At 39.7% G+C, this 27970-nt stretch overlaps 1 protein-coding gene across 5 annotated transcripts; it reads left to right on the top strand.

The window, feature by feature from the left end:
- cnr2.S (cannabinoid receptor 2 S homeolog) lies at window positions 1-27338 on the top strand. 5 transcript variants are annotated; one of them, XR_005965839.1, is made up of 4 exons: window positions 1-641; window positions 2709-2802; window positions 6521-6556; window positions 13534-15904. XR_005965839.1 is itself a non-coding variant. In XM_018241316.2 (4 exons), exon 4 carries the CDS (start codon window positions 25608-25610, stop codon window positions 26676-26678), a length of 1071 nt encoding a protein of 356 aa, XP_018096805.1. In that variant the 5' UTR covers window positions 19-641; window positions 2709-2802; window positions 6521-6556; window positions 25560-25607; the 3' UTR covers window positions 26679-27338. The 5 variants fall into 5 exon arrangements, 4 of the variants coding, with proteins under 4 accessions (XP_018096805.1, XP_041439878.1, XP_041439877.1 ...); XM_018241316.2 differs by lacking the exon at window positions 13534-15904 and adding an exon at window positions 25560-27338 and having other exon boundaries at window positions 19-641; XM_041583944.1 differs by lacking the exons at window positions 2709-2802; window positions 13534-15904 and adding an exon at window positions 25560-27338 and having other exon boundaries at window positions 19-641.
- Window positions 27339-27970: the final 632 nt, after the last annotated feature.

Below are 27970 nucleotides of genomic sequence, written 5' to 3'. Positions count from 1 at the left end.
AGTAAAGAGGTTTGTTCTGCCATGACATTTCACTTTGACATGCCTGCACTGGTGCAAGAAAAAAACAACACTAGGGGGTAGTTACACTATGACTATGTATTCCTATGTGCAACAAACAAAAACCACACAAACTTACAATCCTCAAAGCAGAAGAGATGGATCAGAAGCAAACAAAAGATATGGGAAAGGTTACAAAGAGCCATGGTGATGTTCTGGTCAGGAAACTGTGAACAAGGAGGAACAGGGAAAGTGTAAGCGAAAGTGGAACATGTTGGGGTCAATAACCAATCAGTTAGCACAGTATAGAATCAAGAACCAGAAGAGTAGTCATGGAAACAGGCCGGGTCAATAACCAATCAGTCAGCACGGTACAGAATCAGGATCCAGAAGCATAGTTATAAAACAGGCAAAGGTCAGTTCAGGCAGCAATACAGCAGTGGTCAAGGGCAGGCAAGGGTCAAGGAACAGTAAACCAGACAAGAAGAGCACCCAGGAATGATCAAGAATAGACCTACGTTGGGCAATGGGAAACTGGATGAGACACCTATAAATATTTGAATTTCGCACCAGTGCAACGATGTCACGACCAGTATAAAAGATGCATGTGCTGCTTGCAAAGTCAATGGCGCACAGAGAGGGAGGTAATATGGTATAGTGGTATAGAATGTTCTTAAATTATTTGCCTTTTTCTTCCGACTCTTTCCAGTCACTGACCCCAGCACCCAAAAACGATTATGCTATTAGTCTATAATGTTATTGTTATTGTTACTTTTTAATACTTTCTATGCAGGCCCTTTCCTATTTACATTTCAGTCTCACATTCAAACCACTGCCTGTTTGCTAGGGTAAAAAAAATACTAGTGACTGCTAAAATACCAAACTGGAGAGCTGTCAAACAAAAAAGTACAGTAAATACAGTAGAACCCTGACTTTACATACCCACTTTTTATGTTTTCCCGGAATTGAAGCTGTTTTTTAACTGTACCATACAGACAAGTGATGTCTTTTCCCCCCTGATTTTATGTCTTCCTGGTATTTACACTGTTCTGATATCCTTTGGGAAATGTAAAAATTGTGGTTCTATTGTAACTGAAAAACCATACCAAATAAGAAATGAAGACCATTTGCAAACTATCTCAGAATATCAATGTCTACATTATACTAAAAGTTAATTTAAAGATGAAGTACCCCTTTAACCTTAAAAAAAGGATAGCTACAGCTCGTCTTGTAGCCATTATCCATGTTCTGATCATTTTAGTAGTTGCTAGAAGGGAAAGGGATTGTGTCAACACTGCCATAGAAAAACAACACATTATCACAGTGGTATTATTATGGTCAGGGAAGGAAGGGGTCTTGAATAACCCCCAGGCAGCCATCTGATTTGGCTGTAATCTAGAAAGGACTCACACTGTGTGCTGGGCAGTACCTTCATTATCACACTTTTGATATGACAATACATTAAAATGAATAGGTGATGCACTTTCCCCCCAGGCATGGGAGTATTACACAGTAATGCCATTCATAAATTTCAGTTTTATGAATGGCAGTTGTGCCTTGGGTGATGTCCCATACCTTACACTATTTGATATTCAGCCTTAGCTTAGGTGTATAATAACAAACACAATCAGTTCTTTCTGAGCATTGTATACCATTGAGTATGTAAATCAGGGGTTCCCTCCTTTATTCTCAAAAGTTCTGCTTTCTCTTCCTAGTTATCTTGGCCAATGTTTAGAATTCTTTAATTTACATTATGGGTATCAAAACCAGGCTGAGAATATATGGTTCCATAACTGCAGGTAGGCCCTTTTTTCATAACTAAATATGTGGGAGGAGGTTTCATTTTTGTATCACACAGACCCAGCTAATCATGCTTACTATTATTATTTATTTATAGCTTTAGAGGAACGTTCTTTCCTGGCCAGGGACTTGACTGTCAGGGCGAGTTCGCTCAATGAAGCGAAACTCGCTTCTTATGGGGAACTGATATACTTGTTTTTGATGTAAAAGAGGCTGTAATAATGATCTTTCCTGCGACCATTCCCGAAGAAAAGAGCATTCGATTTCATTAACCCTAGCCAATGTTCAGGCACTTTCAAACAAATAAATCTTCAGTCTAGGACGATCGATGAGACGACTGATACCCAAGTCTTTTGGCTATACAGGTCACCTCATCTACCACCATAAACACACTGGGGCAAATTCACTAAAGGGAGAATTTTCGCCAGCGAAGGCTCCGCCACACTTAGCGCCACTTCTCCAGGCATAAATACGTTACCACTACGATAATTAACTAAAATGTGAAGTTGCTTCTCTGTAGCTGAACACTGGCGAAGTTTCGCTAGTGTTAATTTATCAGTGCGATCATTTCATTGTGAACTTTCGCTAATGTTCATTTCTGCCTAGCGAAACTTCATTAGTACTGTTACGCTTAGGTCAATTTGAATAAGGCGGGTACATATAGGTCATATAGACGTCTTTATTAGAGATGTTGGTTCAAATACTTGAAGTGGCCACTTATTATTACACATGTCCAAGGAAGCAAAATAAAGATAAAAAAGATCCTCTAATGCCCTGGACATGAGTCCATCCTAAAACAAATGTGGCATGCCCCTCAAATTGGTTAAAAGATTGTTAAAACAAAAATCTATAATACTTTTGAAAGCAATCTCACTTTTTTTGTTGGATTTTTATGACTTTTCGGCATACAGGATATGATGTCACTGACATAATATTGAGGAGGATGTAGCTTCATCTTATCAATTTGCCTGGTCTAAGGTGGTGAAGGAAACTTTGGCGAAAGAGGTAACGTTCTGTAAAATTCGCATTATTTTGTAATGACTACACGTATTCATCAAAATGGGAAACTTCAACTCGGCAAATGAACACCACCGTACTTTTGACAGTGAAAATTTGTCAGCGTCAAGATCCTTAGCAAATTTTCTCTAGCATTACTATCTTCCTAGCAAAACTTTGTTAACATACTTACACTTATGTCAATTTAAATATGGTGGCTACATAAAGGTCATATGTATGTCTTTATTAGAGATGGTGAAATTGCTGGAAGTGGCCACTTATTATTAAAAATGTCCAAGGAAGCAAAATAAAGACAAAAGAGATCCTCTATTGTCCTAGACATGAGCCCACCCTAAAACACATGGCATGAGCTTCAAATGGTTAAAAAAAGTATAAATATCATATATTTAACATTTACAACTTGTAACACAATTCCACATTACTATATGAAAAAACGCCCTCATTTTAAAAAAAATGTATGACTTTTTTTGAATACAGGATGTGATGTCACTGCCATTATAATGTTGAGAATGTAGCTTCATCTTATCAATTCACCAGCCAGTACTCGGTGAAATAGACTTTGGCTAAAAGGATAACTTAAAGGGCATGTAAAGGCAAAAAAATAAAATCCCATTTTTACTTTCTTTAATGAAAAAGGAACCTATCTCCAATATACTTTAATGAAAAAATGTGTACTGTTTTTATAAGAAACGTGACTGTATGCAGTGAAATTCTCCCTTCATTTACTACTGTGGATAGGAATTGTCAGACAGTCCCTAACTGCTGAGCAGGGAAACAATCATACTTATGAACACCAGGGGGCAACCCCCCACCTTACTTACCAGCCATGCAGAACTCAAGCAGCTTTGTTTCTTACCCTGTAGAGCAGTCGGCGACTGTGTAGAGATTTGTATTGGATTTTATTTTTGCCTTTACATCCCCTTTACTGTTTCCAACTCCAGCTGCAGGGACAAAGATCATGGAGCCAGATTTAAACAGATAAACTGGGATTCTATTTGGAGGATTATTTTGCTACAGCCACTTTGTTGCAGAGTTGGATAACGTTTGTATTAAACAATACAAAAACTATAAAATTCACATTAGATTACATGACAACACAGGACCCAGTGCAATCTGCATATTCTGATTATAAATCAGTCTTGCTGTATCGGCTTCTGGCAGATATTATTTGACTTGTGCTGTTTTGATAATTTATGATGATCCCTAAGCAACCCAGACCACACTGAGCATGTGCATAGTCTTGTCTTGCAAACATGTTTCACAAAGTTACAAGATGGTGACCCCCTGTGACCAACTTAAGCATAAATCATTTGTTTGATTAGGCTTGTGGTGCAGTAAGTTCATGTTTATGTTTAGTATACAAAATACAGCATTTCTAGCCTTATTCTATTTTAGACTTTACTTCATGCTTTGATAAATTAGCGGATTAACGATTATTCACCAGGGTGAAAATTCACCTGGAGAAAAGGCGTGAAACTTCTTTTGCACTGATCTTTTTCTTTAGCGAATTGCCATCTCTATGCCAGTATGTATGCCAGATCTATGGGGCTCACTGTAGGTGGTGAGAGATAGACAGGACCAGGCCAGGAAACCCAGACTGACCGCCGCCCCTCCCCCCACACACGCCATACCAGCGTGATGGAGAGAGAGGTGACGGAGGGGGTGAGTGATGGAGAGGAGGAGGGGGTTGACACCGGTGGAGGGAAGGGAGAGAGTTGAGATCAACGGAGGGGAGAGCAATGAAAAGGAGTGCGATGGAGGGGAGAGCGACGGAGGGGAGACGAGGGAGGGGACAGTGACAGAGGAGAGGGTGATAGGAGGGCGGTGAGAGCAACGGAAGAGTGGGTGACAGAGGGAAGGAAGGGGAGTAAGACTGAGGGGTGCAGACTAGGGGTAGGCAGAAGACAATTTTAGAGGTAGCTGCCCAGTGCCCCCCTAGCATTGTGCCCTAGGCAGCTGTCTCTTCTGCCTACCACTAGTTCCTGGCCCTGGAGATAGAGGCAGGCCAGCTAGTTTAGCAGCTGAGGCTCCCTTGAGCAGAAAGAAAGGGGGAACACCTTGTAAGTACCTTGCCAGTTCGGGATCCAGTGTATATGCAGCTAGTACTATTTTGCCACTATTTTTGCCCTAAACACAATGTCTTATTGTGCCAGAAACCTGGTGGCATTTATAGTCACTGGATCCGAAAGGAAGGGTATTAGGAAGGAAGGCAGCAGAAGAAGGAGTCCTAGTTCTATTTTATTAGTGATAACATTTGTTCTGTATAGTGTCAATTACTGAGAACTGGAAAAGCTGTGCTAGTTAGTGTGAATAACGCTATTTGACACTGGTTTTCGTTCTGAAATCCGAAAAATTCTAGTTTCTCTGCGACAATTCTTTAAAGTCAAGTTTTTCAAGTGACAATTCAAAAAAGTTGCACAAATTTGTCAAGACTTTTCCCGCACACATTTTTTTAATCAAAATTTTTAGTAAATGTAGCCATATCGTGGTTGGAGTTCGGCCGAATTCATATTTTTAATAAAATGGAAAAATTGAGATTTAATAAATAAGCCCCCTTAGGGGCAGATCACAGAAATTACTCACATCTGAATTTTTGCTTTGGTAATCTTCACCAAATTTCTCTCAACATCAGACGCTATGTCGTGACGAATGCGCGTATTCATCAAAATACGTAATTTAGGCTCAGCAAAAGAACGCTGCCGTACTTTCATCAGCAATAATTAGTTGGAGTGAAGAAACGTTGTTAACTTGCTTACGCTTAAGTTGTTTAAATTCAGTGGGTATATAAAGTTCACATGTATGTATTAATGAGTGATTTGGTTAAATTGCTGGAAGTGGACACTTTTTATTATAAATTAATTAAAATCCCACAATTCTCTCTTTAGGAAATCGGCCCCTTGGGGGCTTATGTCAGGGCCGGGCCATGCTGACAGAGCACCCTAAGCACCTGGCAAGATACCCCCGCTCATGTGCGTGCGCTCAGAACTGTTTGCGCAGGCAAGTGCTCTGAAGCGCGTGCGCGCAACTGTGCGCAAGAACACACACGCCGCATAACAAGGCATGTTATGAAGGGGAAGGGCACAGGAGGGAGGCACAGGAGGGAGTGACAGAGGGAGGGGGAAGTGCTAGAGGGGAAGAGAGGAGAGAGGAGGGAGGAATCCTATAGCAACCTGTTTAAAAGCAAGCATCTTATTGGTTGCTATGGGTTACTGCTCCTGGGCAAACTTAGTGCCTTTTTTACATGGGCCCTTTAGTGTCTAACTACAAATCTCCCATTCTCTGTAACAGTGGTGTGTGCCCCAAAGGGTTAATTCAGCCATTACTACATAAGATATCATTTCCATAGTACACCAAGTTACATGCAATCACAGAATAAGGTTAGAAATGGCACCGACTTGCAGGGTTGCCACCTTTTCTGGAAAAAAATACCGGCCTTCGTATATATTTATCTTTTTTTCCCTATTAATAACATTGGGATCAACCATCATTTTTACCGGCCAGGCCACTAAAAAACCGGCCAGGTGGCAACCCTACCGACTTGTGAAAACAGTTTGCTAATATAGTAACTTATTATTATAACCGGATCAGTAAACCCTCTCCTTCACCGTATATGACCTCTAAGGTAAATAGTAATTTAAAAATGTTGCAAATATAATTCTATATAATTTTATGCTGAACCAGACAATGTTTTTGCAATGTTTTGCAGTTGTGGAATTGCTTACTGAGATCTGCTTGCAAGAGGGTAAAGTATATTTTTTTTATTTTAACATTGGTGTAATGGGCAGTTCAGTCAGCAGGTGGCAGCAATCTCTATGATTGAATATAGTTAGTAAATGATCTGTGATGTTTTTAGCATGGTGGGATTCTAGGCCCTGTATCCTATTGTACTATGTGGAAATATATCTATTATGTAAATTGACATCCAACTGAGTATAAAGAAATGATATTACTTTTTATTAATTTTATTTGCCATTTCATTTTTAAAGTGATTTGTGATAAAATTTATATATAGCATTCTCTGCATTAAAGACACATATTTGCAATATATATTAATTACTGACAATATAAGGTTCAGGAGATACTCAAATAGCTAGTATTGAGTTAACCAAGAGTATCGCCTGAACCCTATATTTTTGGCAATTCAGTATTTTTTTAAAAAAATACGATATTTTGGTAATTAATATAAAAATAACTTTGGTAATTAATATATATCGCAAAAATGCTTTATTAGTGCAGAGCAAACAATATATACTTTTTATGATTTTTGAACAAATAGAAAACTAATAGAAAACATGCAATGTGTAGGGACAGATATACAAAGCACCAACTATACAATGAACAGCAGAGGGCACTTTGGTTTGCAAATGGTTCTTTTCGCAATACATGTTAGAGGCCTGAAGAGGTAGTAGGCTGTTCTGTGAACCGTGAGCTGCATTAGAGTATGTAGGTTGAAAATTGTAATGGCATCAGAAGTGAGAGCCATAGGAATGAATTAGGAAAAGCAGTGGTTGTAAGAATAAAGCATGAACCTGACATTTTCAAAAAGCTTATTTATCACATATTTACCAGAGAATAGCAGTTTGGGTTGCCACCTCTCTGAGAAAACAACTACAGGCCTATATTTTTTGTTTTCCATATTATGGAGGAGATTTGGCTTGGGAAACAATATGTCCTTTGTGTCATCACCCTTAAGCAGAGTATACACTCGCAAAGCTCTTAGGGGCAAATTCACTAAGATCCGAAGTTGCACTTCGCCAGGCGTAGTTTCGCCAGCGCTACGCAAATTCACTAAAATGCGAAGCTACGCTCAGGGAGGCGAACGGTAGTGAAGTTGCGCTACCGTTACTTCGTCAGGCAAAGCAAAGTTACGCTAGTGATGCCTAATTTGCATACGGCGCGAAGTTAAAATATAATGGGCGTATATGCTGCAGCAACTACATTACACTACACAAGCCCAGGAAACCTTTAAAAAATAAAATAAAGGTGTTCTTGTGCCCTACACATGTGCCCACTGTATCGTTGAGTTGCCATATGTTAGGAAATGTAGGGGGGAAGGAGGGTACCCCCAAAAAAATATGCTATTTTTCATACTATCACCCTTAAAAAAGTAAAAGACGCTAGCGTTTTTTTGGGACTTTGCTAGCGATTTTACTCCAGCACCCATTAGTAAATCAGCAAAGTAATGAAATTACGTCACACTGGCGAAATTGCGCTAGTGTTAGCCGCTTCGCTCATTAGTAAATTTGCCCCTTAGTGTGTCTCATGCACCTCTCTCACAAAGAGTGACTGACCAACTAGATTTTAAACCCTCATAATTAGACTGCTGACTCAACATATTGGCCTGTGGATTTTTATTGTTAGGTTCATCAAGCACACATTTTACCCAAGAGGTCAGTAAAGTACCCGCTATGGAGTAGCAACCCTATTAACCGTCCATTAAGTAAAATACAAAAGGCCTCATTTACTTAAAGGGCATGTAAAGGCAAAATAATAAAATCCCATTTTTACTTTCTTTAATGAAAAAGAAACCTATCTCCAGTATACTTTAATTAAAAAATGTGTGCCGTTTTATAGAAATCTGACTGTATGCAGTGAAATTCTCCCTTCATTTACTGCTGTGTATAGGAATAGTCAGACGGTCCCTAACTGCTGAGCAGGGAAACAATCATACTTATGAACAGCAGGGGGCAACCCCCCACCTTACTTACCACCCATGCAGAACTCAAGCAGCTTTGTTTATGACGATCCCTAAGCAGCCCAGACCACACTGAGCATGTACACAGTCTTAGTCTTGCAAAGATGTTTAACAAAGTTACAAGATGGTGAGTGACCCCCTGTAGCCAACTTTGAAAGAATAAATTATTTGTTTGATTAGGCTTGTGGTGCAGTAAGTTCATGTTTATATTTAGTATACAAAATACAGCATTTCAAGCCTTATTCTATTTTAGACTTTACATGCCCTTTAAAAGGAGCATGGTCAAAGTCGTGTTGCACTAAATATAACAAGATCCTTGCTTCTTCTGGCAATTTAAAGAGATAATGTTTCAGTTAGATTTTTCTAGTACTGAATGTGAAATTGCACTGTGCACTAGTGATGTACCCCCCTCTGGTACTGGAAAGGTAAACACAGGATGGTGAACATGGATGACATCACAAACCCTGCCTCAGGGTGGCACAGGGCACAGAATATAAATATACAAATGCAGCTCAAAGTATTGGCTAGTATGTCATGATGCGTGTAGAGGGGTGGGGGGCTGGTGGAGGGGGCTTATTGCTGGGCCAGGAGGGGCAGGGAGGGTGTGGGGGGCTGTGGGATGCAGGGGCCCTTTCTGGGCCAACCCCAGTGAGCCCCAGACCCCCAGTCTGACACTGTAAAACTAACCATGCACAAGCCAATTTGCCTGTTATCTGATTAATTAACCTGCAGGCTAAACAGTCTATTGATACACAATCCCCTAAAGCAGGGCTGTCCAATTGGACCCCCCCCCCTTATATGGCCCTCCACATCAAAGTCTGCCTGCAGTGTCTGCTTACCATATGTAAGATTTAAAAGGTATCACTACAGAGATTCACTGGCCCCTGCATTATTTAAACCTCAAATTCAGACTAATCCCCTGTATTGTTCACACTTGTGATCCCTCTGCATTGTTCACACTTGTGACACCTCTATTGTTCACATCCTAAAGGCCTGTACTGTTCACACCTGAGACCCAGACTGAAACTGCCACATTGTTCACCTGTTCACACCTTATTCAAAATGCTAATGGGGCACCAGCACTGTGTCACTGTATGTAGTACATATTAGACTGGTCCTGATTCCTGTCTCCTGCTCTGTTCTGTCTTCCATATGCTCCCTGTGTGTGTAATACTTAGGTATTTGTTCTGGGGGTTTGTTAGCAATTGAAAATTATTGTTAGTGGCCCCTAAGGTGTTTAATCATATGCTGTGGTACTGTATTATACACAGGGGAGGAGGAGGCATATGGATTTATAGGTATGTCTTATATGACTTAGCTTTTTTTCCCATATGAGTGACATCCTTGCCAGGGCAGGCACAAGGTAGTTTGGCACCCTAGGCAAGAGCTTCAATCAGTGCCCCCCTGTCCTGCATTACCATTTCCCTCCTTACCATGATGGTTTTTAAATAAAGAGAGCAAGAAAATGTACAACACTTTTTCATTTATATTACTGCTCCCTATACCTGTACCAGTAAGCCCAGCAGCCATCCATAATACACCCCACCCGTACCTATGCAAGCAAGCTCAACAGCCATCCATCATACAGCCCTCCTGCAGCCATCATATTGCCCCCAATCTTTACCTGTGCCAGCAGCAGCCAAAAATAAATCTGATCACATCATATTGTCCCCAAGTATTTATGTACCTGTGCCAGCGCCAGCGCCCAGCAGCAACAGCAAACATATGGGCCCCAAATCTGTACCTGGCTGTGCCAGCAGGAAGCTTCACACTTTACAGTAATAGAAAGAAAGTCTTCAGTTCAGTGCAACTGTGCAAGGCTGAGAGCAGCGAGAGCCACACCAAGCAGGCCGCCAGCTCTTTGCCTCTCTCTGTCACCCAACACATCAGTGACATCATTGACGCGTCTACGCACGTCGCACTGCACCGCACAGAAGGAGCTATTACTTGCCGGCAAGAGGGAGAAGGAGATGGATTCCACACAACAGGGTGACCATGATTACTGAAACAAATTATTACATAAACACTTGAAAAAAAAAATGAAAAAACTTAAAAAAAAATCCCCTTAAAAGTGCGCCCCTCCATAATGGCGCCCTAGATAGCCGCCTACTCTGCCTACCCCTAGTTCCGGCCCTGATCCCTGCAGTGAGCACCAACCATTTGGTTTTTTTGGTGTGCTATTAATATGGACATGGTTTTGCGGTAACATGGGTGTGGTTTAACGTGGGTGTGGTCTAAAAACAGGGAGTGGCTAACACTGGCTTCCGTTATTGGCCATGCACCATGTAGATTAGAAAAATTCCGGCCCTCGGTACCATAGAAGTTGGACAGCACTGCCCTAAAGTACAGCTTCCTCATCAAAGGGTGAACATTTGTCTGGATTGATGATGGATGAACTTCTACAAGTAACTAATTGGCTTACAAAGCAAATAGGAAAATAGTCCCAAAAACAATTGGCTGTAATCAGCTTCATGAATTGGGGAGATTGCATTAACAGTACCTAATAGTTCCCCTCTTACACTAATTACACACAGCACCAAAATTGGCTGAAAAAGGCTGCAGGCTAATTTATTTAATATATCAACATAATTTTAGCTAACTTTGATAGTAATACACGTTACACAATAAGTCAGATGAACATGGACGTGTATCAATTAGCCCGTGAAGGCTGCATAACAGATTATAATGTAAATGAGTTACATTACATTAACTACTTTAAGAACCCAAGACCAAGCCTGTGACTAAGATTATGTAATTTACAAGTCTCCTCTGCCTATATGTCCATTTGTTCCCTAAGCCTATCATCATCTTAGCTCTGTGATTGGCAAACTTCTTTACTTAATTTTTCAGAATTCATTGAGGTCTGACATAGTGCAGCGAGACTGGCGAATTGCTAATATGGTGCCTCTATTCAAAAAAGGATCCCATTCTCATCCTAAAAACTATAGGCCAGTTAGTTTGACGTCAGTGGTAGGAGAGCTTTTCAAAGGGTTAATAAAGGATAAGATACTGGACTTCATAGCAAATCATAATACTATGAGTGTGTGCCAGACTAACTTAATTTCTTTTTATGAGAAGGTAAGGAGGGACTTCAATTCTAGGATTTACACTTTGCTAAAGCATTTGATACAGTGCCACACAAAAGGTTACTGGTTAAATTAAGGAATGTTGGCCTGGAACATAGTATTTGTACCTGGATAGAGAACTGGCTAAAAGATAGACTACAAAGAGTGGTGGTAAATGGAACATTTTCTAATTGGACCAGTGTTGTTAGTGGAGTACCACAGGGCTCTGTACTAGGTCCTTTGCTTTTCAACTTGTTTATTAATGACCTGGAGGTGGGCATTGAAAGTACCGTTTCTATTTTTGCAGATGATACAAAATTGTGCAGAACTATAGGTTCCATGCAGGATGCTGCCACTTTGCAGAGTGATTTGTCTAAGTTGGGAAACTGGGCAGCAAACTGGAAAATAAGGTTCAATGTTGATAAATGCAAGGTTATGCACTTTGGCAAAAATAATATAAATGCAAGTTATACACTAAATGGCAGTGTGTTGGGAGTTTCCTCAAATGAGAAGCATCTAGGGGTTTTTGTAGATAACACGTTGTCTAATTCTGGACAGTGTCATTCTGTGGCTACTAAAGCAAATAAAATTCTGTCTTGCATAAAAAAGGGCATTAACTCAAGGGATGAAAACATAATTATGCCTCTTTATAGGTCCCTGGTAAGGCCTCACCTGGAGTATGCAGTGCAGTTTTGGAGGGTAGACTGTCAAGGTTGGGGTTGTTTTCTCTGGAAAAAAGGCACTTGCGAGGGGACATGATTACACTTTATAAGTACATTAGAGGACATTATAGACAAATAGCAGGGGACCTTTTTACCCATAAAGTGGATCACTGCACCAGAAGCCACCCCTTTAGACTAGAAGAAAAGAACTTTCATTTGAAGCAACGTAGGTGGTTCTTCACAGTCAGGACAGTGAGGTTGTAGAATGCACTGCCGGGTGATGTTGTGATGGCTGATTCAGTTAATGCCTTTAAAGGGGAAGGAAACCTAGGTGGCGCAAAAACCCTCCTCCCCTCCCGTGTGTTGCCCAATTTCCCTCCTCCCCCCTGGCCTACCCATCCCACTGGGCAAATGCCCCTAACTTGTTACTTACCCTTCTGCGCAGGTCCAGTCCAGGGAGTTCACAGGCGACATCTTCTTCCACGCGATCTTCTTCCTGCTTTGTGACTTTTGGCGCATGCGCAGTAGATCCGTACCGGCGAAATGCTCCTACTGCGCATGCGCCAAAACGCCGTTCAAAGCAGGAAGATCGCGTGGAAGAAGATGTCGTCTGTGAACTCCCTGGACTGGACCTGCGCAGAAGGTTAAGTAACAAGTTAGGAGCATTTGCCCAGCGGGACGGGTAGGCCAGGGGGGGAGGGAGGGTGGGGGGTAGGGTTTTTGTGCCACCTAGGTTTCATTTCCCCTTTAAGAGTGGCTTGGATGATTTTTTGGATAGACATAATATCAAAGGCTATTGTGATACTAAACTCTATAGTTAGTATAGATATGGGTATATATAATTTATGTGAAAGTATGGAGGGGTGTGTGTATGGATGCTGGGTTTTCATATGGAGGGGTTCAACTTGATGGACTTTGTCTTTTTTCAACCCGATTTAACTATGTAACTATGTAACTATCAGAACTGCCCTTCCCAAAACATCTGAATCTAGATCTTATTTACATCCAATTCTGCATACCCACTGGGACAGAATTGTGAAACAATGAAACAGAGTCAACTCACACGTATATTTTCTGGAGTTAACCTGAAATAATCTACCTCACCTAGGCATCTGCAGTACCCTGGAGTCTGCCACCTGCTGTCAATAATTTGCACCCCCAAAACTAACCTACCCGCTCCTTTAAAATGTCAAAAGGGAGCACAGCAGTGGGGCAGGGCTGGGATAGCATGGGGAATGTAATTTGCAATAACTCATTCCATGCTGTTTTCAATTGTTCAATTGTTGTTCAAATTTAGGGGCCCCATTATAGTTGGTCTAGGTCAGGACTGTCCAGCTGGAGGCCTGCGGGTTGAATATGGTCCTCCAAAGGATTTGGCTCGAAGGCTCCAAAGACTTCACTGTACTACAATATTATTTTAATTATTTCTCTATCTTGAATATGCTGTATGTGAAATAATCATCCCACTGCAAGTAATATATTGTACAACACTGGTCTAGGTGGAAGATGCTGTATTACTTGTTTTTATACCGGTTTATAGAACCCAAAACTTGCTAACACATTACCAGATACATCATAGTCTGAAGATAACCAAGTATAATTACCATCAGAACTGTAAATTGCATGAAAATTATATTACCATAGCACTATACTAACTATGTTTATACAGTCTAGGAAACAGTTGCAGCAGATGTATATATGGGGCATTGTAAGCACCACAATACATAGAAAATGGATTTTCCAGCTGTGATGAGATTGTAAATTGCTCTCTATATTGTTTTAAAAAAAACAAAACAAAGCAAAACAATCACTGCATAACTAAATATGTTTAACCAAAACAGGAAATTATCATATAGATTTTATTGTGCCTAGGGTGTGATAAAATCTGGCTGATGAAAATCGGTTTCGGTTTCATCTGACTATAGTGATAAACACCATTGGTGGCATATTATATTTAATATATTTTAGATCTAGACATCTAGAAGGAAATATGCTTGGTTATAATACTTTGTTTTTCTATGCCACTGTACATGCAGCATTTTATCAAGGGGCTGATGAGTCATAAGGAAAATTGCTATCTCCCAGGTGCTTGAAAAATAGTATCACAAGATAACACAGGCAGCACAATTATAAGGCAATAAAGGAAAAAAAATAATTATATATGGTATAATTATAATATTGTATAACAGTCGCCCATAGAGACCAATAGTAGGTAGCAACTAGTATTCACCAGTAAAAGAAACTGGATATCTAAGCCAAACCTTATAATTGGTTTATAATGCCCAGTACATTTTCAGAGATAGACTCACATATTGAATTTATATAGGGGTATTTAACCCTTAGTTGTGCTCCTACCTTTCACTATCATGCTACAGTCCCTGTCATCTATATACTTACAGCTTCAATAGCTGATCATCATTATAGGCGTTTTGATTAATCCTGCTGCAAACTGGTACCATATATCCCCCCTCTCTTTCACTTTCTAGAGTACCAACATAGTTTCTGTTGTTCTACAACAAACTTTAACAGGACTAACCCCCATTAAATACAACTGCCCCTCTATCAGCTCCCGGCAGCACAATAAGGACCCAAGGATAAAAATAGACTTCAGCTAAGATCCTGTATAGTCTAAACATTTAACAACCTCAGTCTGAGAGTATAATTAGAACAAAATGGATAATTAGCATATTAACCAAAGTGGTGCTAATAGAGTAACTAAAAAAAATAGATTTTACAGTGCTTCTTAGTGATGTCATGACGCTCGGCATCAAAGCCGTCAAACACCAGCATCACAGGGACCGGGAACCCGGAAGTGCGCGTCTGCGCACCAACAGTCTGGGAGAGACGCCTTACACATGAGCCTCTAAAGTGGCAATTTGCTCACTACCACAGCAGAGGTAAGCTGTTTGGAACTCTTGTTCCAAATCTGCATATATATGGCGGACTGTGCTCTGGGTTAAACCTTCAATCTTGCTAACATTCATTAACCCAGTTACAGATCAAAAATAGGAATAAATTAGGGTTTAGAACAAACTTTTGACCTAGTTTGAACCTCCTTTAGTTTGAACTCCTGTGTTTGTAACTGGACATACAGAGGCCCCACTTGCTAGCACATATATACTGAAAGGAGTGTTGATGATACTAAATGCATCCATACTAGCTGGATTTTTACTAGCTGGATTTTTTAGAAGTGCCCCTAATCCTTTACATGATCTGCTAACGCAACCTAGAAATTGCTTGCCTCGATTGCTTACTCCACAGAATCCTGTGTTCTGCTGCTACAAAGACAGGAGTTAAAGGAGAAGGAATACCATTTTACACTTGGGGTGGCAAAAGCTAGGCACCCCCAAGTGATTACTTTTACTTACCTGACACCCCGGGCCAGTGCTCCTATCAGGAGAAAATTGCACCGGCCCAGGGTCCTTCCAGCGAAGACCACAGATCGATCCTCTTCCTGATTCTTCTTTTATTTAAATTTAATTTAAGTAAATATTTTAATAACGCCAAGTCACACTGAAAGTCTCAGTTCAAACTTTCCATTCAGTTTCATATAAAATAAAAACATGGCATAAATGTATGATCACCAAATATACACATTCCACTGACTTCTATAGCTTTCAATTTAGATTTTTCATATTTTTTTTTGTTTAAAAATAAATCTCAATGAACGTACAAAAATAATGGCTTGAGAGGTCCCCAATTTTGCAAATGATCTGTTTCTGAGCACTGACAGTTGGGGCGACAACTTTACTAAAACTGAAAATGAAGTACAAAGTATAAAAAAAAGGGGTAAATGAAACGTTTTTTCTTAAAGTGAATTCCGCAGTAAGTAGTGTAAAAAAACAACGTCAAATATGGCATTCACAAGGCATAAAATGAAACATGCCTTGATAAACTCACCATTTATTTTATACAGTTTTTTAGGGAATTTCATTTTACACAGCATAATAAATATGCCCCTTAATCTCCTTTCAAAGCATAATGTGCCAAGAATGCTAGCCATTTCTCAATGATTTTGCATAATATACACCACACAGTTACATAATACTGGTCGCTGAAACTTCCTTTTTTATGTCTATACATTTTGATTTTGTAAAGGAATAGTGCCATCACAAAATTGCTTGATAAAACTAGCGTTATTTATAAAATTATTCATATATCAAAACTTCTTTGGAGTTGCTTCTTTCTAATTCGTTCTCTTAGTCATGCTGCTAAATAATTTTGTTACAAATGTAAAAAATAGACTTTACTGTACAGTATAAACAAACTCAGTCTTGACAGAATAAACACTAAATAAAATGGATGATCAGCATATTAACCAGAGTCTAGCTAAAACAGTAACAAAAAAAATGTATAAAACATATAAACCCTAGACATACCCGTATAAAATGGATAAAGGACTAATTAAACCCAGACATGCCAGAGTAATCACTAAATAAAATGGACATTCAGCATATTAACCATAAATGTGCCAGTATAATCAATAGATAAAATGGGAATTAACCCCCAGATGTACCTTTATAATTACTACAGAAAATGGGTAATCAGCATATTAACCTCAGACATGCCAGCAAGATCTTTTTTAGAAATGGCCAGTGAACACTCACAATCCCAGACATGTAGTTCTGCACTGAGAATCAAAATGGGCCCTGGCATTTTAGGTACACAAAGGCCCAAACAGCTCCCCATTATCTCAATAAATAGTGACTGTCTATGGCCCTTCTGCCAGAACCTACAGATTGCCAGTCTGGGCCTGCAGACAAGCAAGTAAAATCAGTGCAAAATGGCAATGAGCTCTCCATTAATTCCTGGCATGCCAGTAAAGTCAATGCAGAAAAAGAATAAAGTCCTACATGTGAGTAAAAGATGGCTGTGCATTCCACAATGGAACACACTGACATCTTGGATTTGTTTTCTTTATATGCAGATAGCAGAGAGCTGGCCAGGTACCAAAGATAAACCAAGCAATGTAGGACATTAACATTACAATTCACAACATAAAATCTTTTTGGGACGTATGATAATAGAACTGTTGCTTTGGATGAGAAAGAAAGCCCTGACTGTAACAATGTTTAGACGCAAATGATGACATTCTTACACAGTACACATACTTATTTGTTTTCTTGGAAATGCTGGGTCATGTTTGAGGAGAACAGAAAACATATAAGGCCACATCTAAACAGGTGCAGTAAAACACATTCTTAACGTTTCTGCCCATGCTTATATTGGTTTCTTTCAAATACTCTGGTTTAGTCCCATACTCAAAAAATACACAGGCAGGTTAACTGGTTCCTGATAACATTGGCCCTAGAATGTGCAAATATGATACAGACCCTAGAGTGTAAGCTCTGCTAGGGCAGGGACTAATGCAATTGATGAAAAGGCTCCCTTAAGCCAATTATCCAGAAAACTCTGAATTGCTAGACGGCCATCTCCTATAAACTCTATGTAAAACAAATGATTCTAATTAGAATGTAAAATTGTCTTTTTTTTAATAATTTCCTTTCCCCCCGTAATAATAAAACAGTACCTTGTACTTGATCCTAACTAAGTTTCATGAATCCATATTAGTGGCAAAACAATCCATTTGGGTTTATTTTCATGTTTAAATGTTTTTTACCATGCTTAAGGTATTGAGATCCAAACTATCCCTTATCTTGGAAACCCCAGGTTCCATTCTGGATAACACATCCTATACCTGTATAGTATAATAAAAATGTTGTTGTTGTGCCTGTTTGCTTTCACCTAGCACAAACATGATCATTGCGCTTATTAATGTGAATAAACCACGCACAGAGGTACAAGGAAGCCCTGTACGTTACATCTTCCATTATTAATAACACATATTATTATATATACAGAGTTGTATTTATATAAAGGCACCCAAGAGCCTGTGCCTCGGGCAGCAGCTTTAGGGGGGTGGTCCTTATATAATTGATAATTTTTATTTATAAAAATCCTCTCCGCCCACCAGAGACTGCCTACGTAAATCCGGCGGTGGAGCTGTGGTGAGGGGTCAGTAGGCTATTTTTGCTGCCCTTGACATCACATAGAGAAAGTGATGTAATGCACAGCCATGCGCTAATAACATAATACCACCTATGGAGGTTATCATATCATGGTCCAATCTGAATTATTGCTAGTGCCAACCTGTAAAACCCGCCTACTTCCTCTTGAGTAAGACTAGAACGCAGCAAGCAAGTTCCTCGCCTTCCATTCAGACCCTGTCTGCCAACAGTACACAATTCATAGAAATACAAAAAGGAGGAGAAGAGATGTAACAAAAAAACCATCCTTAGTGGATTATATGACATCTAGCAATATGAGCAGAGACATCAGTTCTGGAGAATAAGGTATGGTTTGATCTCTAAAGGAGGGGGTAGGGGTTATTTTGAAAGTTTATATTGATGTTTATTGGAATGCTGGAAAAATAGGTACTGCCATCTGCCAAAAGTAAATTGCAGGAAACCAAATAATGTTCTAGCATGAAGAATTAACGATGCAGTTTGAGACAATCTTCCTTCTACAGAAGTACATATATTAACAGACAGCGTTCATGCCTTGAGCTTATAAGGCAAATTCACTAAGATCCTAAGTTGCGCCAGCGACAGCTTCGCCACACTTTGCCAGGCGTAGTTTTGCCAGCGCTACGCAAATTCACTAAAATGCGAAGTTGTGCTCAGGGAGGCGAATGGTAAGTTACGCTAGCGATGCCTAATTTGCATACGGTGTGCAGTTAAAGTTAAATGGCCGTATATGCTGCAGCAACTACATTACACTACACAAGCCCAGGAAACCTTTAAAAGATAAAATAGAGGTGTTCTATTGCCCTACACATGTGCTCACTGAATTGTTGAGTTGCCATATGTTAGGAAATGTAGGGGGGAAGGAGGGTACCCCCAAAAAAATTTTAGATCTTTTTCAGCCTATCACCCTTAAAAAAGTAAAAGACGCCAGCATTTTTCAACTTTTTTTGAAGCATGCCCTTTCTACTCTATTGCACTTCGTCTGGTCTGAGCTGGCGAAGGCAAGTCTAGCGCAAGAGGTAACGTTCAGCAAAATGCGCAAGTTAGAGAATTAGCGTAGTTACGTCCCTTCGCCATAGCGCAACTTCGTCTGGCGTAAGGGTGTCAAGTAGCCCTAGAGTAGGTCGCACTTTAGTAAATTTGCCCCTATGTCTTTCTGCAAGAGAATGCCAATGTGGTTATTTCACACTGCTCTTACTTCATCCATGCTCTTAAAATAACATACCTGAAAAATAGCTATTGGCAAATTCATGAAGTTTTGAATGAAAAAAACTCCCTGTTCTCTACTTTATTATCACCAGTGTTGGTCATTAGAAATAACAATTGTGTTTACTTTTAGATTGGTCAGCACACCACTCCTGTCCCATGTATAAAATGAGAACAGTAAGTGAAGGGTTTCTATAAGTGGGTAATCACATTTTTACCAGTCTTTTTTGGTGATTCAGGGCACCCTTTTTTCCTTTAATAGAATATGAAAAAGCAGTTATAGAGGTAAATACTTGTATAGATGACACTTTCGGCCACTATGTAGTCACGTGAATTGGATGCAGCTGTTTGCAATGCATTTCCTTTCACTCTAGAAGTGACAGGATTAAATGTGTCCAAAAAGGGTCATCTTTTCACTGTCTGAGGAGGCTAGGAGAATTACTTGAGAAATATTGCATAGTGTGACATCCTTAGCTAGAGGAGCAGTTAAATGGGCTTTACCATATCTGCCTGGTGGCTGTAAGGGCAACCTTACTAACTAATGAATGTGTTTCATTTTGTTGCGTTAAAATCCGTGGCACCACAGTAGGGGGTCACAGAGATCATCCACTATTGGACTGAAGTCCTCCCTTAAAAGCATTAGGATCCTGGAAAATTCCAGGGCAACCCACATAGGATTCAAATGCATAACTGTAGCATATAGGAGATCTATCTGGGTCTAAAAAGATATGGTTCGGAATATTCACAACACACCCAACCTCTCCTTATTTGTTGACTCCAGTGATCAGTAATGGGGGGGTCGAGTATTTCCAATGTGCCAGTTCTGCTATTTTTTTATGTACAGAAAAAATATGGGACACACCAAAAGCTCATTATTTCTTTGGCTAAGAGGTCTTTAATGATAAATCAAATAATAAACTAAAATCAATTTAAGAAATGAATGGCGAGACTTTAGGTCACTATATTTTACTTTTAAGGATGATCATTCGATTGTTTTGCTTTCATTATAAAATGAGGAGGACATTCCTTTTCTAAACTAATGTTACCCTTAAATGAGTGGTGTAACCAGCAGTGGCCGTGCACGCCAACCCCATCCTCTACCAGGTGCGTGCTGAGTCGGGCAGGCTCACAAATTTTAATATTTGAAAGTGCCCACAGAAAGGAGACTTATGTGCAGCAGATCCTGTGGTCTGGGGCCCCATGTCCCCCACTAATAATTTCATAAACAGTTACCAGGGAAGATAATTTCCACCTTATTTTCATGGAGTTGGTGGTACTTAACTGAAAATACTGTTCCATCAATTTTGTGGTCATTCATGACCCTGGGTGTGCTCATCTCCCCCCTAAATGCTCTTGTCATGAACAACAACTATTTTGCTGGAATAATACATTTCCCTTTTTTTTGGAGTAGCGACAGCATAATGAATTGTTCCCTAAATACAAAGGCACTCAGGGCAGTTCAGCTATAGTACTTTTTCCATTGGAATACGCACTGCTGATATCTTTCGAACGCTGTCAATGGGAAGCTATTAGCATATGGTTTATAGAAAAAAATATGTATGGTCCATAAAGTGCTTGCCATGGTTGCAATCAACAGTGATTTCTCAATTTAATTCTAGTGGCTTTCCTACAGAAACATTAGCGTGACTGGGAAATATGACTGGTCAGACACACTTGCTAATGACGTAAACTAAAAACAAAATCCATAGCCTATTCATTTCATCTACCATTGGGAAGGGTTGGGGAATGATTCCTTTATCTTTCCTTCTCTATCATCTAAAAGCTATAGACCTAGGGGGTTATGTACTAAAGTCAGTTTTTTTCTGGTCAAGGGGAAAATACTATTTTTTTTCACAAAAAGAAACATCCTGAGGCTGCTAAGTCGGAATAAAAAAGTACTCCATCTCAACCTGTCAAGGTCATGTAGAAGTCAATGGCAGATGTCCCCTTTACAACTAGAAGATATCATGATCTGCGCTGGGTTTCATACAAAAAAAATCTGCGTTTTAGGGCAGCAAATTTTAAAAAAAATCATAAAACTGTTTTACAATGTTATCGAAACTTCATAGAGTCTTTTTCCGCACCAAATTTTTTCAATTATTATTATAAATAAGGTAACATTTCTTCATCTACTCCTCCACTTGTTCTTATTCTAAGATGACGTGGATGTGATTTTACTCCACCTGAGACAGTCTGAGACTAAATATTCAGCTTTATATATTACTTCCAAAGATATGGAATGCTAGGCCAACTTTTCATGGGGTGAGAGTAGTACTGGGGGTCAATTATAAAGTTTGTGCTGTGAATAATAATTGTTCTCAAATGGCTCGCAAATGAGATGGGTGTTTGTGTGAGTGCGAACTCTGTTTGTGTGTGTAAATAGCGTTGACAATAAATAAATTGCAACTTGCGAAAACTGTTGCACGAAATTTTTCTTCTCCACCAACGTCGTGGCTTAATTCAAATACAGAAAGTTAGCATACATATTTGCAATTTGTGATTTGGAGGGTGTGGTGTCACTATTCCAGCATTCCACATGACAAAGGTTATTACAGCTATTGAATAGCATCTCAACAAGTACAGTAATTGTCCTTATGTATTTAGGGAATTTATTTTATGTACTATACAGTGTATGTTGTTCATACAAATGTCTGGGACTTGTGCCAAATTTTCATGGGATGGTAGGTGAAGTCCAACATTTTTTCAGATATGTTGACAGCTGAGTAATGATTGAGTGGACACATTGTACTTTATAAGTGCTTTTTTGATGGCCTGCTTTTTACGTGATCAAATATGCAGAAGGACTTCTCTAAGATGGTTTTGTTTATTAACTAACGTCAAAATATTCAGCTCAATTTGTTTTTTATTTATCAATAGCTTTATACAGGATGCATATAAAGTACAGAGAAAATCAACAGTAACAATAATGAGCTAAGGTGCAGAACAAGTTAGTGGCTAGGTGGGACATTCACTAAGAATCGTAGTTGCGCTGGCGTCCGCTTTGCCGCGCTTCGGCGCACTTCGCCAGGCGTATTTTCGCCAGAGCTCCGCAAATTCACTAAAATCCAAAGCTGCGCTTAGGGGTAGCGTAAGGTTGGAAGTTGCGCTAGCGTTGATTCGCCAAGCAAAGTGAAGTTATGATAGCGATGGTTAATTTGCATACGGCGCCAAATTCAAATTTCAATGGAGGAATATGTAGTAGCACTACATAAGCCTGGGAAACCTTCAAAACATCAAATATTTTTTATTTTGCCCTACAGATGTGCCCACTGTATAGTTAAGTTGCCATGAGTTAGGAAATGTAGGGGGGAAGGAGTGGAGCCCCAAAAAAAATTTTGATCGTTTTCAGCCTATCACCCATAATAAAGAAAAAACGCCAGCGTTTTTTGGGACTTAGAAAAAATTGTAACTTTTTTTGAAGCAATCCTTATCTACTCTATTGCGCTTCGCCTGGTCTGAGGTGGCGAAGGAAGTCTAGCGTAAAAGGTAGCGTTCAGAACAATGCGCACATTAGAGAATTTGCGTAGTTACGTCCATTGCGCAAATTCGCCAGGCGTAAGGGTGCGAAGTAACACTAGCGAAGTTACGCCAGCGTCCGTATTTGCGAAGTAACGAAAATGCCCAACGCTAGCGAATTCACGCTAGCGTTAGGCGCTTCGGCGCTTAGTGAATTTGCCCCTAGGTCTTTTCCAGACTTTTTCAATATTGCATAATCTATGAAAGAACAATTCCAAGGCCATTTGGTAAAGTGTAATATAACTTTTGCTCTGCTATGATTCTTAGTAGATGTTTAGTCAGTGTAAAGAACAAGGAAAGGCTAATATATATAATAACTCATTGGACAGACATACCTCCCTCCAGTAAGTTCTGCAGTTCTCTAGAACTTCCTCAATTGTTAACCTCCTTAATTGGCGTAGTAGCCAGTATGAGGAGGTGCATGCACATTAATGATGACAGGGAGCAAGCTTTATACTCATTGAGCAGAAGCAAGCAGTAGCAACTCAGGTGGAGAAATAATTACTGTGGTCATCGTTATTATGTAGGAGAAAGAGAAATGGTGGCCGCAACAGAGTGGTGTTATATAGACTTAGTAGAGGACACCCCCGGAGAAATATTTATTTTGGGGAAGAACTTAGCGATTGGGTAGAGCAAGGGGGACTCCATAAAATACTAAAGACTTGTGGGAAAAGGGTTTCCCTGAGTAGTAAGTAATAAATATGTGTTTGCGCTTAGAACAGTTATATAGGGATGCCACCTGGAAAGCATTTATCCTCCTCTCCCCAAGCTGATAAAACACTTGCCAAGGTTGGACCAGTTCTATAACTAGCACATAATCACACGTAGGGGCACATTTACTATTGGTCGAATATCGAGGGTTAATTAACCCTCGATATTCGACCCTCAAAGTTAAATCCTTCGACTTCGAATATCGAAGACCAAGGATTTAGCGCAATTTGTTCGATCGAACAATTGAAGGAATAATCGGTGATCGAACGATTAAATCCTTTGAATCGAACGATTCGAAGGATTTTAATCCATCGATTGAACGATTTTCCTTCAGTCCCTTCCCCTTAGGCTAACATTGATGCTCGGTAGGTTTTAGGTGGCGAAGTAGGTGGTCGAAGTTTTTTTTAAAGAGACAGTACTTCGACTATCGAATGGTCAAATAGTCTAATGATTTTTAGTTCGAATCGTTCGATTCGTAGTCGGAGTCGTAGTCGAAGTAGCCAATTCGATGGTCGAAGTAGCCAATTCGATGGTCGAAGTAGCCAAAAAAATACTTTGAAATTCGAAGTATTTTTTATTCTAATCCTTCACTCGAGCTAAGTAAATGTGCCCCATAATGTACATTGTTGCTAATGGTTTAATGGGTTTTAAATGCACCTTCATATTTAGTACACAATAGGCTGTGTAGGACATTAAATGAGGGGCCTTGATATGGCACGTAAGCTTACACATAATTTGGCCAAAATGTGATGTTACCACCTCAATTCTTATAAAAAATATCAAAGAGGATTTACACAGGCTGAATTTGAGCACTGGAAGTTTTTGCTCTTTTATATTAGAAATTTACCTGCAATGTAGTTGCCAGGTTAAGTTGTAACACCCTCAAAGGAACAGTTCAGTGTAAAAATAAAAGCTGTGTAAATAGATAGGTTGTGTACATTTTCAAAATGTAGTTGGCTGGTAGGGGGCTGCTTGGTCCTCTGTGTTATTGAAATGTCAGCATATTTTGAACCCCAGTTAAGACCTGGTTTACATCATTACCTCTCAATGCCCCCCCCACCCTGCTGCTAAAGCTATTTTGAAAAGGTGGTAACCTTATAGACACAGAATTTAGGAATTTGTTCAGCTTTAGCTAGGTCACTTTTATGATTAAATCAGCCTGCAGTGTTTAAATACACTGCACTATAAACAGAAGTTCACTAGTATCTTGCGGACAAAATATTCTGTTCAGGTCCGGACTGAGAATTAAAATAGGTCCTGGCATTTCAGGTACAAAAAGGTCCAATCAGCCCACACAGAGGCCCAACCAGCCCACTTAATATTGACTTTCTATGGCATTTTATAGCAGCCTCTCTGGCATTTGCCAGAACTCACAGATTGCCAGTCCGAGCCAATTGTTAGAGGATGCTGGGAGTTGTAATTAAAATTAGTCTGTGGGACACAGGCAGGACATTCCTGAAATACAGTTATGGAGGTGTCTTTTATCCAAAAACCCAGATCAGATCAAACTCAGAATTACAGGAAGGCTGTCGCCCACAGAGTTCAATTTAAGTAAAAAAAAATTCTATTTGTAATTAATTTTTTTTCTGACATAATAAATTGCCTTGTGCTTGATGGTAACTAAGCTGCATGAATCTATATTGGTAGCAAAAATAATTATAAGACATCGTTATCCAAATACGGAAAAGCCCCATATCCACAATGCCTCAGCTCCTAAGCATTCTGTATAATAGATCCCATGCAAACACAAAAAAACTATTTAGTAATGTGTTTTTTTAACAATACTACTACAACTGTGCAAGGAACTATGATAATGAACTACACAGTTTAGTTTGGAATCATTTTTTGCTTTCTTTTTCCACAGAGCTGTAATTGGAAGAGCTGGGAGGTGTACTGAATCTTTTTAGCGACAATGAATAAATGTGGCCAGGGCTCCAGTGAAAATGCTACATGTGGCACCCAGGTTATAGATGTACAGTGCTACCTGATTCTGAACAGCACCTCTCAAAAAATCTTCATTGCGGTGCTCTGTATAGGAGCGGGAGCTTTGTGCATTCTGGAAAACACTGTCATTCTCTGGATGATATTGACGTCTTCCCATCTCAGGAGAAAACCCTCTTATATTTTCCTTATGAGTTTGGCTGTAGCTGACCTCCTTGCGAGTATGGTCTTCTCATACAGCTTTGTGGATTTCCACGTCTTCCATGGAGTAGGTACACATGGCGTCTTCTTGTTCAAACTTGGTGGAGTCACTGCGTCATTCACAGCCTCCCTTGGAAGTTTACTCCTCATGGCTTTTGACAGATATGTTTCTATTCACAAACCATATATGTATAAAGCAAAAGTGACCAGAAAAAGGGCATTGCTGGCCTTTGCTGGTATGTGGCTAATAACAATGTTCATTGCATACTTACCTCTTATGGGTGTGAATTGTTGTCAACTTGGAACTTCCTGTTCTGAACTTTTCCCCCTAATCAGCAACACTTATTTGGCAAGCTGGATTATTCTTGTGGTCGTTCTTCTCACTTTAATAATCTTTTCCTATGCACACATCCTTTGGAAAGCACACAAGCATGCTGTTTATATGGAGCAACAAAACGTGCAGCCTGTACGAGGTCAGGTTCGGCTAAGGTTGGACATCATGCTTGCAAAAACATTAGTTTTGGTTTTACTCGTCCTTGTTATTTGCTGGTCACCTGCTCTCATTCTTATGATGCACAGCTTGCGATTCTCTCTAAACAAATCTATTAAGACCACATTTGCCTTCTGCAGTACTCTTTGCTTGGTCAACTCCATGGTGAATCCCATGATTTATGCGTGGAGAAGCAGTGAATTACGCTGTAAGTTAATCAAAGGATTCAGAAATATTAAGCGACTGCTAAGGTTCAAAGGAATTGATCCAGAGGTAGACGGAGCCCAGAAGAACTCTGGACTTGACACTGTGGTCGAAGACACTGTTTGTGATACTGAATTAAGTCAATAGAAGGGCCAAATCTAAATGGACTAGAGAGATCTCTTGTGTTCAACTGTACTGGGTTACATGGGGCTAAATTTTAACTATTGTTATTTAAAAAAGTACAGGCAATCATTTTCACCAGATGTTGCAGAACTACAGCATCCCTCATCACTCCACATTCTTATTTACTACATACATGCTGAATGTCGTTCATCACCTTTGGTAATCTATAAAGTTCAGGTCAACTCCTTGCCTAACTGCAGCTTGCCTAGCTATTAAAAGGGCCCTGCACTTATTACCCACAGACAAGGAAAACACACAGAAATGTCTTCTTTCTCATTTTTGCGTGATTACTTGGGATCTCTGTATGTAAATTGTTTTACATGCTACAATTCCAATGAATGTGGGCAGGCAGGTATTTTCAGTCCGCTTTGCGGCCCATGGGAGACAAGATTTCCTACGGGTGACAAAACATCCTGTCTGTCATGGCCCTAAAAGTGACAGATATTTAGTCACTGGTCAATATATCATATTTCTAAAACAATAATGCAATGACTTTGAACTTGGAATATATTTTATTACTGAGAAATAGGATACCATTTTATAGCCTGACCCTCATCACAGTTTGCTGGGAAGGCAATCTTCATATAGTCTGCGTTACTGTACAATAAAATGCTATTTATTCTTTGGGGTGTAAATGATCTTCTTTGAGACCATAGTGGTCATTTATGAATTGAGGTGCAGTTGTGGTAGCTCCAATTTCTCAGGAGTCAGTTATGTGTAAAACCTCATTTATTAAAAGTATTTGCTTCAACATGCACTGGTTGAACTTTCATATATTTTCGTGCAACAATGCTGTCTGCCTCCTGTTACAAATCAAACACTGCTGCCACTGCTGCAAAGCAGCCTCTTGCCCCCCCGCCAGAGCCATAACCACCCTCAAGCTCCCCCACATGTACCTTTTTCTTTTTGCGGCTGTGGCCAGGGCCAGGTAGGGACTTCAGAAGCAGCTGCAAACAACGTTCCCTTTAGGTGTGTGCTTGTGCGCACACAAATACATTTTGAGACCAGCGCACACAGTGTTTTAAAAAATGTGCACTCAAGTTTAAAATGTCTACACAAAAGATTTTGTTGCTCACATTGCTTATCATCCTATAAAAGTAAACTGAGCGTTGACATTTCCACTGGCACACTGAGGCAAATCTATTTCACTTTTTAATAAAAATAGCCCTGTGAGTGAAGAGGAATTAGGCTTTAATAATCCAGGACTGAATCATTATTAGCCTATTGTCATGGTATTAGCTGCGTAAGGTTCTGTA

Source organism: Xenopus laevis, chromosome 2S, assembly GCF_017654675.1.
Source record: "Xenopus laevis strain J_2021 chromosome 2S, Xenopus_laevis_v10.1, whole genome shotgun sequence".
NCBI lineage: Eukaryota > Metazoa > Chordata > Amphibia > Anura > Pipidae > Xenopus > Xenopus laevis.
Note: the sequence above shows the minus strand (reverse complement) of the source record. Positions and strands in the feature narration are given on the sequence as shown.

Coding starts and splice junctions, on each gene's coding strand:
- cnr2.S (XM_041583944.1), top strand. CDS start 25,608: ATGAATAAATGTGGCCAGGGCTCCAGTGAAAATGCTACATGTGGCACC.